We start from the raw sequence: 14,314 nt of genomic DNA on the forward strand, positions 1-14,314 counted from the left end.
CTTACTGCAGTGGGAATAATGGAAACGATCCAGCAATTTTTTAATCCTAGATTGTTTCTTGAAGTCAATAGTTCCTTTATCTTTCAACACAAAAAAGAAGAGCATTTTTATGTAGCTAGTTAAAGGAAAACTGTAATTTGTTTTTTGGGTTTTTTTTTTTAAGGGAATATTGTCTAAAGCCACAGAATTTGCTCAAAACATCCGTGGCTTCAATTTCCTATTAAAAAAGCAACAGTGCCTACCTTGCAGGGGTGTCTGGAGTGTAATGTGATACCATATAAATGCTCAAGCAGGGGTATTAGTACACATGACATGTAGAACTGATTTCTGGGAACTGTTGGAAAGGCAGATTGGCACTGAGATGAAGAGTTTGGGTTTGGGAGTTGGACCAGGATTTTGATTCCCTGTTCCACAAATAAGCAGTTGTGTGTATTACTTAACTTCTCTTCCTTCATTTCCACATCTTTAAAATAAGGAAGATAATAGTACCTACCTCAGGGGATTGTTGTGGGGGTAAAACAAAGTGCCCAGTGTAGTTTCTAGGACAAAGTAAATATCCATATAAATTTTAGCTCTTGTAGAGCTGTTTTATTCGTGACTTCAGGTTACCAGCAAGATTAGTTAAGAGCCTGAGACAATTACTCTTTTTTCATATATGTAACACCTGTAGTCTTTCAAAAATTTTCTTTTTGATAATTGATTATTGCTAAGCTTAATGCTGCCATCTGTATACTAATTTATGGGAATATTTGCTATGATTGGTCATAGAATATGGTCTGCAACCTTGGTATAAAGTTGAAAGTTGGGAAGAGAGGAAATTGGGGCGTGGGTAGGTAGAATGCATAAATATTTCTCTATTTCTTGAATTTAACTATTTTTCTCCTTCTGTATGCTCCTCCCCTCACCCCCAGTATCAGAGTATCAGTAATCTCTCTCCAGATTCTTTCCATTTTTGCATTATATGTTCCTGAAAAAAAAAAAAGTGGTATTTTTTGTACCAAGTCTTGCTATCTTATTAAATTTCATTTTGATTTTAGAAGGGGAAAAAGGGTCTCCATTTGAAATTTGTGTGCAGGTGTATAGGAAGGTGCAATGAGGGGGGGCAGGTGTATTGCTGTCATAGAAGACCTTCCTTGACAAGTACTCTGAATCATTAACCACATACAGCCAGTGTTCCACTGCGTTCTTTCACAGACTTAGAGGATTGCGCCTCGTAACCATGAGGTCTTCAAGTCTCTTTCTTTGTAGGAATATCCTGCTTCATCTCCCTTTGAATTGTTTACTGCTTTCTGAGTCCCAGAAATAATATTTATTTTGCTCAAAGAATTTTGAGCTCAGTAAAGTGTAGACATTTAAGCTTCCCAGATTCTGTAGCAAAAGGAGCTTGGAAATTAAATAATGGTATTTACTTTTTTATGGTCTTTTTCAGAGGTTGGGTACTTGAGAAGAGGAAGAACATAAAATGTGTGGTATCTTATTCCTTAAGATTCCTTTTTTTTTTTTTCCTATAAGTCTCCACCTGGGAACGTGAGGACTTCCCCCTTATATGAAAGTTGAATTGCAACTAGGACTGTGCTGAGTCCTGCAGTACTCATGAACCCCTCTGATGTTCATTTTCTCTAATATCCTTCAGGTCACTGAATATCTTAGCTGGACAGATCTGGGGACATGTTGAATTAAATATTGAATGGGGAGCTGGTATATCACCTTTTCATATATCGGGTTTGAAGAGTCCTGAATGCAATGTAAAGTGAGAGTAAATAGTACCCTGTAAGAATTTAAAATCTATATGGAAAAATCATATACACACCCCCCAATTTATGATCTCTGGGCACATCAATTTAGTGACACAGTGACAGGCAGAGGAACAACTTTAAGGAAGCCAAATACGGTAACTTCCAGCTAAGAAGAGAATTAGAAAGTACAAAAATGGACAGTCCTTTCCAAGTAGCACATTGCATACACGTGCCATCATGATGGAGTACCTTTTCTCCTCCTCCCTCTATCATGTCTCCTATTTCCAGGACACATAGAAACCAGAGTGGGTTTATTTCTTCTTTCTGAAGGTTAAGAAAAAAGGCATATATTATTACTCAGAAGAAGTATGGAACATGGTCAGTTCAGTTCGTGGTTGCTTGAGCAGCTCAACAATGTTCTCAAGGCCCCGGGCTCTTTNCCTCTTCTGTGCCACCATCCTCATTGTGTTGGCTCTGACCTCATGCTTGCTTCGCCACTGCTGCAGTATGACTGCTCCTGCTCCGTGTAGCCACTCACACGACTTGGGCAAGGTTTTGCATAGCCATTCTAGGGGTCCCCCAGCTTGCTCTTCTTTTTTCAGAAAGCTGCAGGATAAGGTGCTTAATCTGGGAGGGTAGCATGGTAAAAAAAGACAAAACTGATTTTTGAAGAGGTTTTAATAATGTATCTTGGTCATTTGTGCAAAATAAGTGACTCTTTTTTTTTTTTTTAAGATTATTTATTTATTTGACAGAGAGAGACAGCCAGTGAGAGAGGGAACACAAGCAGGGGGAGTGGGAGAGGAAGAAGCAGGCTCATAGCAGAGGAGCCTGATGTGGGGCTCGATCCCATAACGCCGGGATCACGCCCTGAGCCGAAGGCAGGCGCTTAACCGCTGTGCCACCCAGGCGCCCCTAAGTGACTCTGTTTTTGAACATGTAAATCTAAAACACATATACGCTAAGTGACACATCTAGGCTCCAAAGCCAGTGTAGTCTTGAAATATGTGAGGATTCAGAGTGTGATTTGCTTCACTAGATCCCTAAAAAATACGTTGGTACTTGACAGTGTTCTAATTTTTGCTTTTTCGGTTGCACATACATGTTGAAAATTTCCTCTAAGTTGGTTACTTAGTTTCTTCTCTTCTTTTCTTTTCTTTTCTTTTCTTTCTTTCTTCTTTTCTTTTCTTTTCTTTCTTTCTTTCTTTCTTTCTTTCTTTCTTTCTTTCTTTCTTTCTTTCTTTCTTTCTTTCTTCTTTTTTCTTTTTTTTTTTATCGTGATGGTATATTTCCCCCTACCCATGACCTCAGGACAGTATAGATGCACAGTGAGTACTGCCGACTGATTGACTGTGGTGTCCAAGATAGACTTTTCAGTTACTCATGTCCTTTTCTCCCCTCTTCTTTAGCTGAAAACCATATTCCTTGTGAACCTGGTGATTGTTGAATTTATACCAAAACTTCTGCACTCTTAGCCAATCAGATCCAACACTGGGAGGCTGCTGTGGGGGAAGGGCAAACGTGGTAAGCTCTTCAGAGCTGTACCCTTGAAGACTATGATTGCTCTAACCTCTACTTGCCTCCTTCCCTTTGGAATATCTTCTCAGGATTAACACTCCAGAGGAAAATAACAAATGATATACGCTGGAGTCAATGCCTTGGTTACACTAATACTTCCCTGCTCTTTACGGTGTGAGTCTTCTATAAGCTTAGCAGGCACAACCCAGCTTGGTTGACAAATAAACTGGCAGAGGACATTCAGCTCTCTACAGCTTTGTCTAGTCAACCAAACCCAAAGGATTTTGGACCCAGGTCTGGCAGTCTTTTTTACTATGCTAAGTATGTTATTTGCTCTCTTTATGTCTAGGCCAGTTTTTACCTCCTCCTGGAATCTCCTCTCTAACCCCATTGGCCGTTGGTTACTCCATAGGCTCTGTCCACAGTTGATGCTGAATTGACTTCTAAACAGTTTAAAGATAGCTTCCTGGCTAAACACATTATCTCATCCTCCGTTTTTACAGTACTCTCAACTGTTGACCAACTTCTCACTCTGAAACTGCTTATTCCTGAACTTATTTCTCCAGCTGTCTCTTACTCTCCCATTCTGGGCGTCCACAGTTACACTCTTGTTTTATTCACAGTTTTGTTTCCTCCTTATTAGTCATTGGTCTCCAACTTGCCCATTACAAGCACATTTATTTCCATCATATTTTCTGACCTTGGAGACTGACATTTTGTCTATCATTAAATGGCTGACCTAAATATATTTTGCTGTACAATGAGGAGGGGGTCTATTTACTGCACATAAATATTTCATGTATTGACTTATTCAGTACGGAAGGATCTGGGCTTAATTTTGCCATTTTTTTTTCAGACACTGGTTGTCAGAAACCCTACTGGGGTATCTGATTTCATATGAAGTTCAGGCAAGCCAGAAATAATAGGAAGATTTTATGTGTAAAATTCGCTCTTTCAAAGGTAGCTTCCATTTTTAAAGGGAAACTGAAAAAATTGGACTATAGTGAGTTTATAATTGTTTTATAATTTTTATTCAATCTCAGTGCCTTTGAGTTATTAAAGCAATTCTTTAGTAATGATTGATTTTCCTTGCTAAACTTTTACAGTGTTTGTGGGTTTTTTTAACCTATTTTTTTGTAGTCTGATGAGAATGGAAAGGGCTTCGAAGCCAAATTGGTGATGGTGTGCAGATGACAACACAGTGGCAGCGAGTAAAGAAATATGGTGTCTTGTTTTTATTTCACACTCTCCAAATTACCTGTGATGAGCTTAAGAGGTTTCATTCACGCATAGAAAAATTTTAATTATTCATAGTGCTTTGGTGCACCATAAAAGTCAAATTATTAACATTGTAATTTGTTCAGATAGCATTTGGTAGGAAAATATATCAGAAATAATTAATTGTTCTCAAGATATGATAAGGTAGAGATATCTACAGAGGGCAATCAAAAAGAGTAGCAGTAGGATATTGATTGCTTTTTAGAGAAAAAAAAAATTCCTTTCTATTTCTAAACGTTCACAGTTGTGAGAGGCACATTCCCACTTGGGAAGAGTGTTTTCCAGGTTGTTTCGCTGCCAGGTGTTTGACATTGTGTGGCGTCTTGGATGCATAAGGCTTCTGGCCATCTTTGGGAATGACATACTCCCAGGACCTCGGCTTTCTGCTGTGAAAGCCTCTCTTTTCAAAGCCCGCTAGTGTCAGTAGGAATGTTCCAGTGGTCTCGCGGTGCTACTTCTAGGGAAGACCAGAGTTTTCCCCCCTGACTCTGAGATAGCTGCAGAAGAGGATACCTGTCCGCTAACAAACTAAATTTAGAATGCTGCCAGTGAGTGAACCGCATGTTCTCCACTGGTTCTGGGATTTGACTCTTATCATTTATTAATGGAAATAAACCTTGCCTCCTCTTGGTCTGTTTTAACATAACTGCACACTACAGACGTGATTTATAATCATTCTAAAGTTTAAAAAACGTCCAGATTGTGTGATCGTTTGCTCCAAGGCCATCCATATTTTTCCCTTTCCCTTTTTCTGTCTCCTTGACCTAGCAGCAGGAAGCCTTTGTTGGAGGTGTTCATCTGGAACAACTTTTCCACACTTGTTTTCATGTTCTGTTAGATTACAGGGCAGCAGGCCCACCTTTGAAGCTCCTTTCTCTTTTGTTTCTTTGCCGTGCACTCCAGTAATTAACTTTGTCCTTCTTTTATTTGTTCCAGTCAATCGCAGGCCACTCTGCTGAGCATCTTCTCCCAGGAGTACCAGGTTAGAAGTTTTCTCCTTTGTGAGGGTTGACAGGTGCCTAATTGAATGATGAATGTCCCTTTATTTCTTTGTAATTGAACTGCCAGCTCTCTGATTGGGTTGGAGGATGTTCTCCTTTCCACATCAAGCACCGCCTGCGTCTCAGTGGAGGCCTGCCAAGCCTACCCATCCATCTGTCTAATAACATCTAGCCTTTGCTTATTTGGTGGACCTGTAATAAATTATGCTAAACCATTATTATTCTGACAATAATAATTTCCCTGTGTTGCGTGGTTCCATGTGCTAAATGTTTGCTGACTTGCACTGTCAGTGCTGCTTTCCATTGCTGACAGAGATGATGATAAATGACCATTGCTGGAGTGGCAGAAGGCAAGAGAGGCAGAAAATGGAGTCATTTATCATGAGATGACAGGTGTCAGTCAAGTGGCAAGTCTCTATGGAATTACTTTTTGTAGTTTTCAAATAAGTTGTTTTTAAGCAATGTTCTTCCTGGTTAAAAATGGCAATTGGCTTGTAAAACTAGAGTGCAGAGGACTTAGATGGAATTGAATTGAGGGAAAATTAATACAAAGGTTGAAAGAGGGAACAAGTTTTTCTTTGCCCTCTGCAACCCTAAGCAAACTTATTTAGATTCAATTACTATGACCCTGTTGGCTTTTACATATATACTGTACCTTGAGGTGCAGGCTGAAGACGTCCTGGCCAGGCAGTAGAGGTTAGAATGCATAGATTCATAGAGTAGAAGGAAAAAAGACCTACCACCACCCAAATCCCCAAACTATTATCCGCCTTGCCCTGTGTGCTAGATATTGGGATGAGGAGATGTGTCATTCTGTTCTTGGACCTGATGCGTGACACGACATAAAGATCTTTTTTTGTTTTGTTTCAGAAACATATTAAAAGAACACATGCCAAACATCATACTTCAGAAGCGATCGAAAGTTATTATCAGAGGTATGACCTGCCTGCCCCACTAGAGGGTATCATAGTACCTATTAATTGTAATAATAATTATGAATAAATTAGGTTACTAAATTAATTGTCTATATAACATTCAGGGCATTGTGATATAAGTCTTACTTGAGACTTCAGGTATATTTTTTGATGATTTCTCAAATGGTTTGTTTAGAAAATATGGTGAGACTATCTTGATTGTGTGTATGCATCCTATGTGGGAAATCCTTACAGTATTATGAAATCTCAGTTGGCTACTTTAAACTTATTGTAAGTGCACATCTTGTATAGACGCATGTTAATACACACATGTATCTACATACATGTGTGGAAGTTCTCGAATCAAGTTTTATTTCTTTAGATCAACAAGATGAAAAATACGTTAGAAAATAAGATTGAATTTGGTTCACTTCTATTTTGCATCATAGGTATTGGGTTTGCCATTTTAGAGATGGAAAAAAAAAAGACATGTCAAGTAAGGACATACGGAGATAGGTAATAATAGACAACTGTCACATTTTAAATGGGGTTTTGTATTTTAAAAAGAAAATCTCGGTATTAAATCAACAACATAGTGTCCAGGGGATATTTTAATTTCAGCCTAATTTATTACAAATAGTTTTCAACCTCTGTTCTAAAACAGAATGTTTAAAGTAGCTCTTCTAAAAAAAATTCTCAAAATGTTATTGTCTTTGTAATATGACTGAATAATTTATAACTGTAAATGGTAATGGTTTGCATTAGCATTGTTGGTTGGTTTCTTAAATATTTCAAGGACATATTGGAAAGGAAAACTGTCTGAAATATGCTCTTAAATTATTACACCTAAGATTGACAGATCAACGTTTCTGTGGTGAGAGTGACACTGCCGATTTTAGATGAATGATTTTTATGCACGAATATTTTATGAATGAAATGAGTATCTAGAGTAAATATCGGTATTGTGTTTCTGTAAAGTCATTTTTTAAGAATTGAGAAGTGTTTATTGAAAAGAAACGTTACTGAAGTTAGCCTTTTAAAAAATTATACACTGTGCCATGTATAATAAGAGATGCGTTCAGTTTTCAGTAGTAACGTCTGTTAAAGATACACACACCACATAAGCACTCACACTTTTGTGTCTAGGAGAATTCCCCTCTAAACAAGTCTTTGTAGAATCTGAATTGATTTTTTCGAAAGTTATAGTTCTTCGGTGACATCAATATTTGAATGAAAGTTATAATGTAAATCAATCATGAAAAATGAAGAATGGCTCACAAAGTGCTATGAAGTCAACAATAGCGTTGGAATCCAGACCCTCCAAAGAAAGACTGAAAAATTACTTACCTGTCAAAAAGTACATTTTTGTTTGTAAAAATGATTGTCTTAGGCCATCATATAAAAGTTTGGTTCTATGTCCGGTCTTTAAAGCCTTGGTAACATAGGCAGTAGAAAATAGAGCCTTTCCTAGAAATTTGGAGATCTACTTAACGGGCTGTGGGACTGCCCCCTGACAGTCATTTTCATTGTTGTTTAAAGGCTATTTTAATTAGATGATTTCTAAGACCTCTCAGTGCTGCTTTTTAAAATTTAGTTTCATATGAAAGTATATTTATTTACTGAGGTATGAACGTACTTTATTGGATTATTTGAGTAGGTCAAGCCAGAAATAAAATTCTTTCCTGTCAATACGGTTACTTAATGATGAACATTTGGGTGAGCAATAATGAGAATACAGAAATATATACACATATTTATATATATTTATAAATTTATTTAAATGTGAGACTCTCAGTTGTTTTGAGGAGTCATAACATTTTGAAGCAAAAATGTGAAGTTAGGCTGTAATGGACAGACTAATAAGAAAGGAGTCTCACCAGTTTCTCCCTTGACCATTCTGCTCCCTGGCTTTCTGCCCTGCGCTCTGTGCTTGGAGATGGGCCACATTGTTACCTTTCACGTGGATTGACCACACAGCCTCTTGTGAACATGCTGGTTTAATGTCCTTGTATTCTCTAAGGTACATTGGCCATAAGAGAGTTTTGTTTTCCAGCTGATAATAATAAAGGCAAATTGTATTATATCAAAATATATATAAGCAGTTTGACAATGTTAATACTTTTTAAAAATTCTTTTTCTTTTATAAACGTAATACTTGCATATTGTGGAAATTAAGCACACTTGTGATGGTATAGGAAGGAATGCATGTTCACCCGTAATTGTAGCAGCCACTGATAACCACTGTGGTATTTTTCATTCTAGTCTTTTGTTAATCCATTTTTATATAGATGAGGTCATACTATATATACTATTGTGAATCCTGAATTTTATACTTGGAAAAATGTGTATGACATCATATCACTTTGTAGAAAGCTTTTTGTAAACATTTTATTGATTGCATTATTTCATCGTATAGAAGTACCATAATTTACTGAATTATAACTCTGTTGAACATATATGTTTGCAATGTTGTAATATAAAAATAATACTATGATAAACATTTTGGTATGTAAGTATTTGCATTTTGGATTGGTTTTTTAAGATTTCTTTTTTTTTTTTTTTTTTTTAAAGATTTTATTTATTTATTTGACAGAGATAGAGACAGCCAGCGAGAGAGGGAACACAAGCAGGGGGAGTGGGAGAGGAAGAAGCAGGCTCATAGCAGAGGAGCCTGATGTGGGGCTCGATCCCAGAACGCCGGGATCACGCCCTGAGCCGAAGGCACACGCCTAACCGCTGTGCCACCCAGGCGCCCCGGTTTTTTAAGATTTCTATATATATAATTACTGGTGCAAATAACGAGCATTTAAAAATTTTATTATATGTTGCCAAATTACTGTCTAGAAAGGTTATAATGGTTTCCCCCTAGCGCTGTCAGAGAATTCCTGTGTCTCTGCATTCTTGCTAATGTTGAGATGATCGCAATTCAGAATTCAAAGTCTGTATTTATAAACCATATAGTCCACTGTGTGATTCCATCGTGGTTAACTGAAAGTTCAAAGTATCCAAATATCAGCTGAAAATGTTTTCTCAAGCTCTTGAATTATTGAGGACATTTCCTCACACTTCTTCATGTTGTGTATGTGCAGATACAGCTTGAGTGTTCATTTTGAAAACAACTCTATTCTTTCCCCCTGTAGTAATGGCATTTTATTTCCAAACAGGAAACATACGTGGTAAAATTTATTTAGGTCCGTCCCGACTGTTGCAAGGGACACGTATGCACACACACAGACACATTCACAAGTGGTCAGATTTGCAAATCCCCATCAATAGCAAGGTTTGGAAATGTTGTCTCCCATCTTTTGCCTTCTTCCAACACATACTGTTTGAGGGCCAGCTTTATTAGCTTTAGAGAATCAGATCAATTGAGTTTCATTCAGATGTTCACATGGAAAAAGGTTAGCTCAAATATGTTATTGATATTGCATGACAAAATTAGTTTCTGAAAATTTGAACCACTTTTTTGTTTAATTAGCACAATTTACTTTGCACTTACTGTGTCCCATCTACCAAGCTAGGAATCAAGTATACAAATGTAAGTAAGACATGGTACCTGTCCTCAACTGCTCTGTTTTAGTGGGAAGACAACCCACTAAACATGGAGATGGGCTCCAGAAATTTTAAAGGTAGAATCAACAAACGTGGTATTCAGCTGTAAACTTAGAATAGAATTTTGGTAGGTTTTTGAAGTTCTACCATTATAATTATTGTGAAAATAATAAAGATCAAATAACCTTGCCTTTAATATTTTAAATCAGAGGTACCGTGGTGGCTTAGTCAGTTAAGCATATGCCTTCAGCTCAGGTCATGATCCAGGGTCCTGGGATCAGCCCCCCAGAAGGCTCCCTGCTCAGCGTGGAAGTCTGCTTCTCCCTCTGCCCCTCCCCCACCTGTGCTCACGAGCACGCACTCTCTCTCTCAAATAAATAAATAAAATCTTCAAAAAATATTTTAAATCAGTACATATTATTTTAATCTTAGATGCTAATAAATCTTTCACACTCAAAAAAACATAAAATGGACTTTCCATGAAGATCTTTTAAGGATGGTTTCACCCACAAGGTAAACATTTCTTAGTCCTCCTGTGGCAAAGCTGAGGATGACACATAGCTTCTGTGCAAAGTAGCTTTAATTTACAAATAGGTATTAGAAAGATGGCACAGGTCACCTTAATGTAGTATCCATAATCACATCCTTAGAGCTGTTATAATTCAGATCTTTGCTAAGGGTCTGTTGGATGTAGGGTCAGCATTCATTTGGGTAGGCCTCTCCCAAAGAGCTTCCAAGTCCGATTGGAGAGAAACAAACTATTGTAAATATATGGAAAGTCTACACTGCAGGTTTGCACAAGATGTTTTGAGGATGCAGAGAAGGGTAGCATTAGGAATTTCTGATCATGTCCTCACTGAATATTTTCTGTAATTCGTATGTTCCTTTGATTGCATTTCTAAAATTTGAATAAAACTAATCTGTCCCTTGGTATAGAAGACAAAGTTCCCAAAAAGGAAAACTTAACAACTTCAAATTAATTTTCACTTAATTTCTTTTCCCCAGCACTTCTGAAGTGTTACAGAATATAGTTAGGAAACAAATTGGAGAATAAATATATTCAGAATCAGGTCTACCCTTTTCAACATTTGAAGGCCCCTCAGTCGACCTTGGGAGATGGGGTTCCGTGTCAGAGCTTTACTGTTCACCAGCTAAGAGAGCCCAGATGGGTTTCATCAGTACCCTGGGGTTTTGTTTCTTGGCAACTAGGCAGCTTTTAACAAGCTCATAATTAGGAATTTCCACTGTATTAAGTACGAACATGTTTCTATATAGATATAGTGGGTTATTGTTTGACTATCTCCTGTTCTTTAAACTTAGTAGAGGTGCTCCATTGGTTAATGGTTAATGCAACATTTACGTGAAACCATGGAGTTTTGAGCCCCAACGACAGTTCTCTGGCATAGGCAGTGGTCTGAGGTCTAGCTACTCTTTTTCATTATTTCCAGTTAGCTCTCAAAACTCTTCTCTGGTCACACTAGAGCCTTTCCTGGTCCTCACACACCCCGGGCACATTCCTGACATTTGTGCTTACTGTTCTTTTGCTGGGAATGGTCTTCCTCCCATGGCTCACCATTTGCCTTCTTATGGGCCTCGACCCACGTGTCACTGCCTTAGAGATGGCTTCCCGACCAACCCGTCTGAGCTTCCATTTTACCGTAGAGTGTATCATGATATTATGTATGTATTTCTGTTTTTATTGTCTCTCCACTGCAATATCATCTCTGTGATGGCAGGAATCATGGAAGATCTGTTCGGGGCTCCTCCTTCAGAACCTGGAATAGGCCCAGTGCAAGTTAGCACTCAGAAATGTTTGTGGGATAAGTGAATGTTGAGTAGAAAGTTGTGAAGATATCCTAATACAGTATAGGCTTAACTAATCTGACCTGGAGTCTGAACCCTTTACAAATGTGCATGTTTGGTGGCTTTGAACACAGGATTAGTTAGTCAAACTTGACCAAATGGATTGGTTGTTTCCGGAGCAGCCCTGTCAGTGCAATGGAAATGTTGTGAGTTGATGTGAGGTTCTGAGCTAAGCTGGTTCCCAGGGGCCTTTCTCTAAACCACACTTGCCTTTTTTTTTTTTCTTTTCTTCTGAGAGTGCTTATTTCTCAATTAGATTCCTAAACGGTTTTTTCAAGGAGGTCCCTAATATACTGAAAATGAACTTATTATAATTACTTTGAAGGTGTAATGATCCTGAGACTTCCTACCTTGACTAATTTACATTTTTCCACTTTGTTCATAGGAAAAATCATACATTTTCGTAATCATGTTTGTGAAATAATATAATTTAATATCTGCTTGTGGTAGTTATATGGAAGACCTCATCTGTTGACTTTGATTTTTACTATGAAACAAATATTGTTAATTTACTCGCTCAAACAGCATGCTCTATAGAAAACATCCATATTGAATGTCTTTTCTTGATCAGTATGGCTTTTAAAAGTTATGATATCAGTCATTTATTAAAGAAAAAAAATATATATGTATGATGCAATCACCTATTATAAGCCAAAAGTTGTTTTAGGCATAATAAATTGAATAAAATACAATTCCTCTACCCTCATCAGGCTTTCAACCTTGCATTGGGAAATGGGTTTGAGGTGGACAAGTAAGTAGGCATATAAAATATGCTGCTGTGTTAAGTGATGGAGATATTCACAAGGTGCTTATCAGTTGCACCTTGGGACACCTAACTTACCCCTGGCTTGTGTTGGATTGAAGAAAGTCATATGTAAGCTGAATCACGAGTTCTCCAGGTAAAGGTTGGAGTGCAGAACAGTGATTACAGATGAGACTGGCCGAGGACAATAGGTGGGAACCAGATTATGAAGAAATTTATAAGAGGTATTAAGTGGTTATATTTGAGCCTTGAGATTTAATGTGGGACTGTGAAATGTTTTGAGGAGAATGGCACATTCAAATTTTTGCTTTAAAAAAATCACTTTGGCTTCCATGTCTGGAATGGATTTGGGGAGGGGTTTTTTTTGTTGCTTTTTTATAGCTGGATTAGGGAATGAGGAAGGATGGAGGCTATGATAGAAATCCAGGGCAGATAAGATGATGGCTTGTATTGCCTGACAAGGTGTGCTGACCCACCGATGACAAGTCTGCTCCATTTGTTTCTTAATAAGGTGTCAACCAGTGGATGCTTTTTTTCAAACCCGAAGAGTAAACTTATTTCCTTTGCATAAGGTGGTTGTGGTGTAGATGAAGCCTGGTGATAGGGCTAGTTCTTTTCAAAATCACTTCCATCTTCCCGGAAGGGAAGGGAGCCCGTTGTGCTCATACCTCACTCCCCTAACTTCAGTTAGTAAGTTGCCAGTGGTTTTGAGGTAAGTTGTTCTTGTTTTCCTTTTCCCTTGCTTTCCTATGACAGTAGCATACTTTAACTAGAGTTGAGCGTGGCATTTGCCCAGGAGAAATGTGTACTCACAGGGGATGCTGACAAGTCTATGCTGGCCTTTTCTTGTCACTGCATTACCACTTGGCTTTGTCTGTCTAGGTACCTGAATGGAGTGGGGAGAAATGGAGCGGCCCCAGTGCTCCTGGAGCTGGCCAATGAGGTAATGTTATTGTTATTATTTTATTTAAACCTGCATAAAACCTAAGGGGCCTCTCTAGAGTAGCTTTGCTTAGAATTATAATTAACCTTAAAGAAAGAGGTTTTGAGGTGCATTAGACATTTAAATTGCTCCCTGGTCTCTTTGTAGTTTTAATAATTGGACAAAGAACTTCATATATTAATAAATCAGTTAACATAATTAGTCTGCTTCTTTTAAGGCAAATGTATAAACAGCTTCTTGGTTTCTTATTTTGTGGGAAATTTCAACCAAACAACTCAGGACATGCTCCTCTTTGGATGTGTTGTCTTAATTTAGTGTGAGAAATACCCATGTTAAGTAAAGAGACGTATGCCAAGAAACCTATGCTATTATAAAAATGAAGAGAGAAATCGTATACTTAAAAATGTAATGTTTACTTGATATATTTTTTTGTTAGCAAACTTTTATTATGATAAAAGATACTTGCCTTTTAGAAAAGTCTGTCTATATGAAGAAGCATACTGCTCTTAGTAACACCAAGTATTAAGTGATTTATTGAACTTATTTGTTAACTCTGATCTGCTTCTGTTTCGGGAAACAAATAATAGTCTTGCATTTAAAAAAGGAAACCCTAAAGAGTTCCCATGAATGAAGAAGCTGTAAAAAGTTCATAATAGTGTCAGAGAGCATACTGAAAAATAAAATATTTAATTCCTAAACTTTGAAATATTTATCCACTGTAATAAGAGCAATACAATATTTAGTCT

At 37.6% G+C, this 14,314-nt stretch overlaps 1 protein-coding gene across 6 annotated transcripts in view; it reads left to right on the forward strand.

Annotated features, from left to right (window-relative positions):
* CDIN1 (CDAN1 interacting nuclease 1) overlaps window positions 1–14,314 on the forward strand; it is a 211,583-nt gene that overhangs the window by 45,127 nt on the left and 152,142 nt on the right. For 4 of the 6 annotated variants that reach the window (XM_040620436.1, XM_040620437.1, XM_008702266.2 and 1 more), the window contains exons 2-4: window positions 5,469–5,514; window positions 6,404–6,468; window positions 13,508–13,568. In XM_040620436.1, the coding sequence (XP_040476370.1) occupies window positions 5,469–5,514; window positions 6,404–6,468; window positions 13,508–13,568 (172 nt within the window). The remainder of the gene's footprint in view (window positions 1–5,468; window positions 5,515–6,403; window positions 6,469–13,507; window positions 13,569–14,314) is intronic. The other 2 variants (XM_040620438.1, XM_040620439.1) reach the window with 1 other exon arrangement.

The sequence above is a fragment of the Ursus maritimus genome, unplaced genomic scaffold (genome assembly GCF_017311325.1).
Source record: "Ursus maritimus isolate PB19 unplaced genomic scaffold, ASM1731132v1 scaffold_35, whole genome shotgun sequence".
Taxonomy (NCBI): Eukaryota; Metazoa; Chordata; class Mammalia; order Carnivora; family Ursidae; genus Ursus; species Ursus maritimus.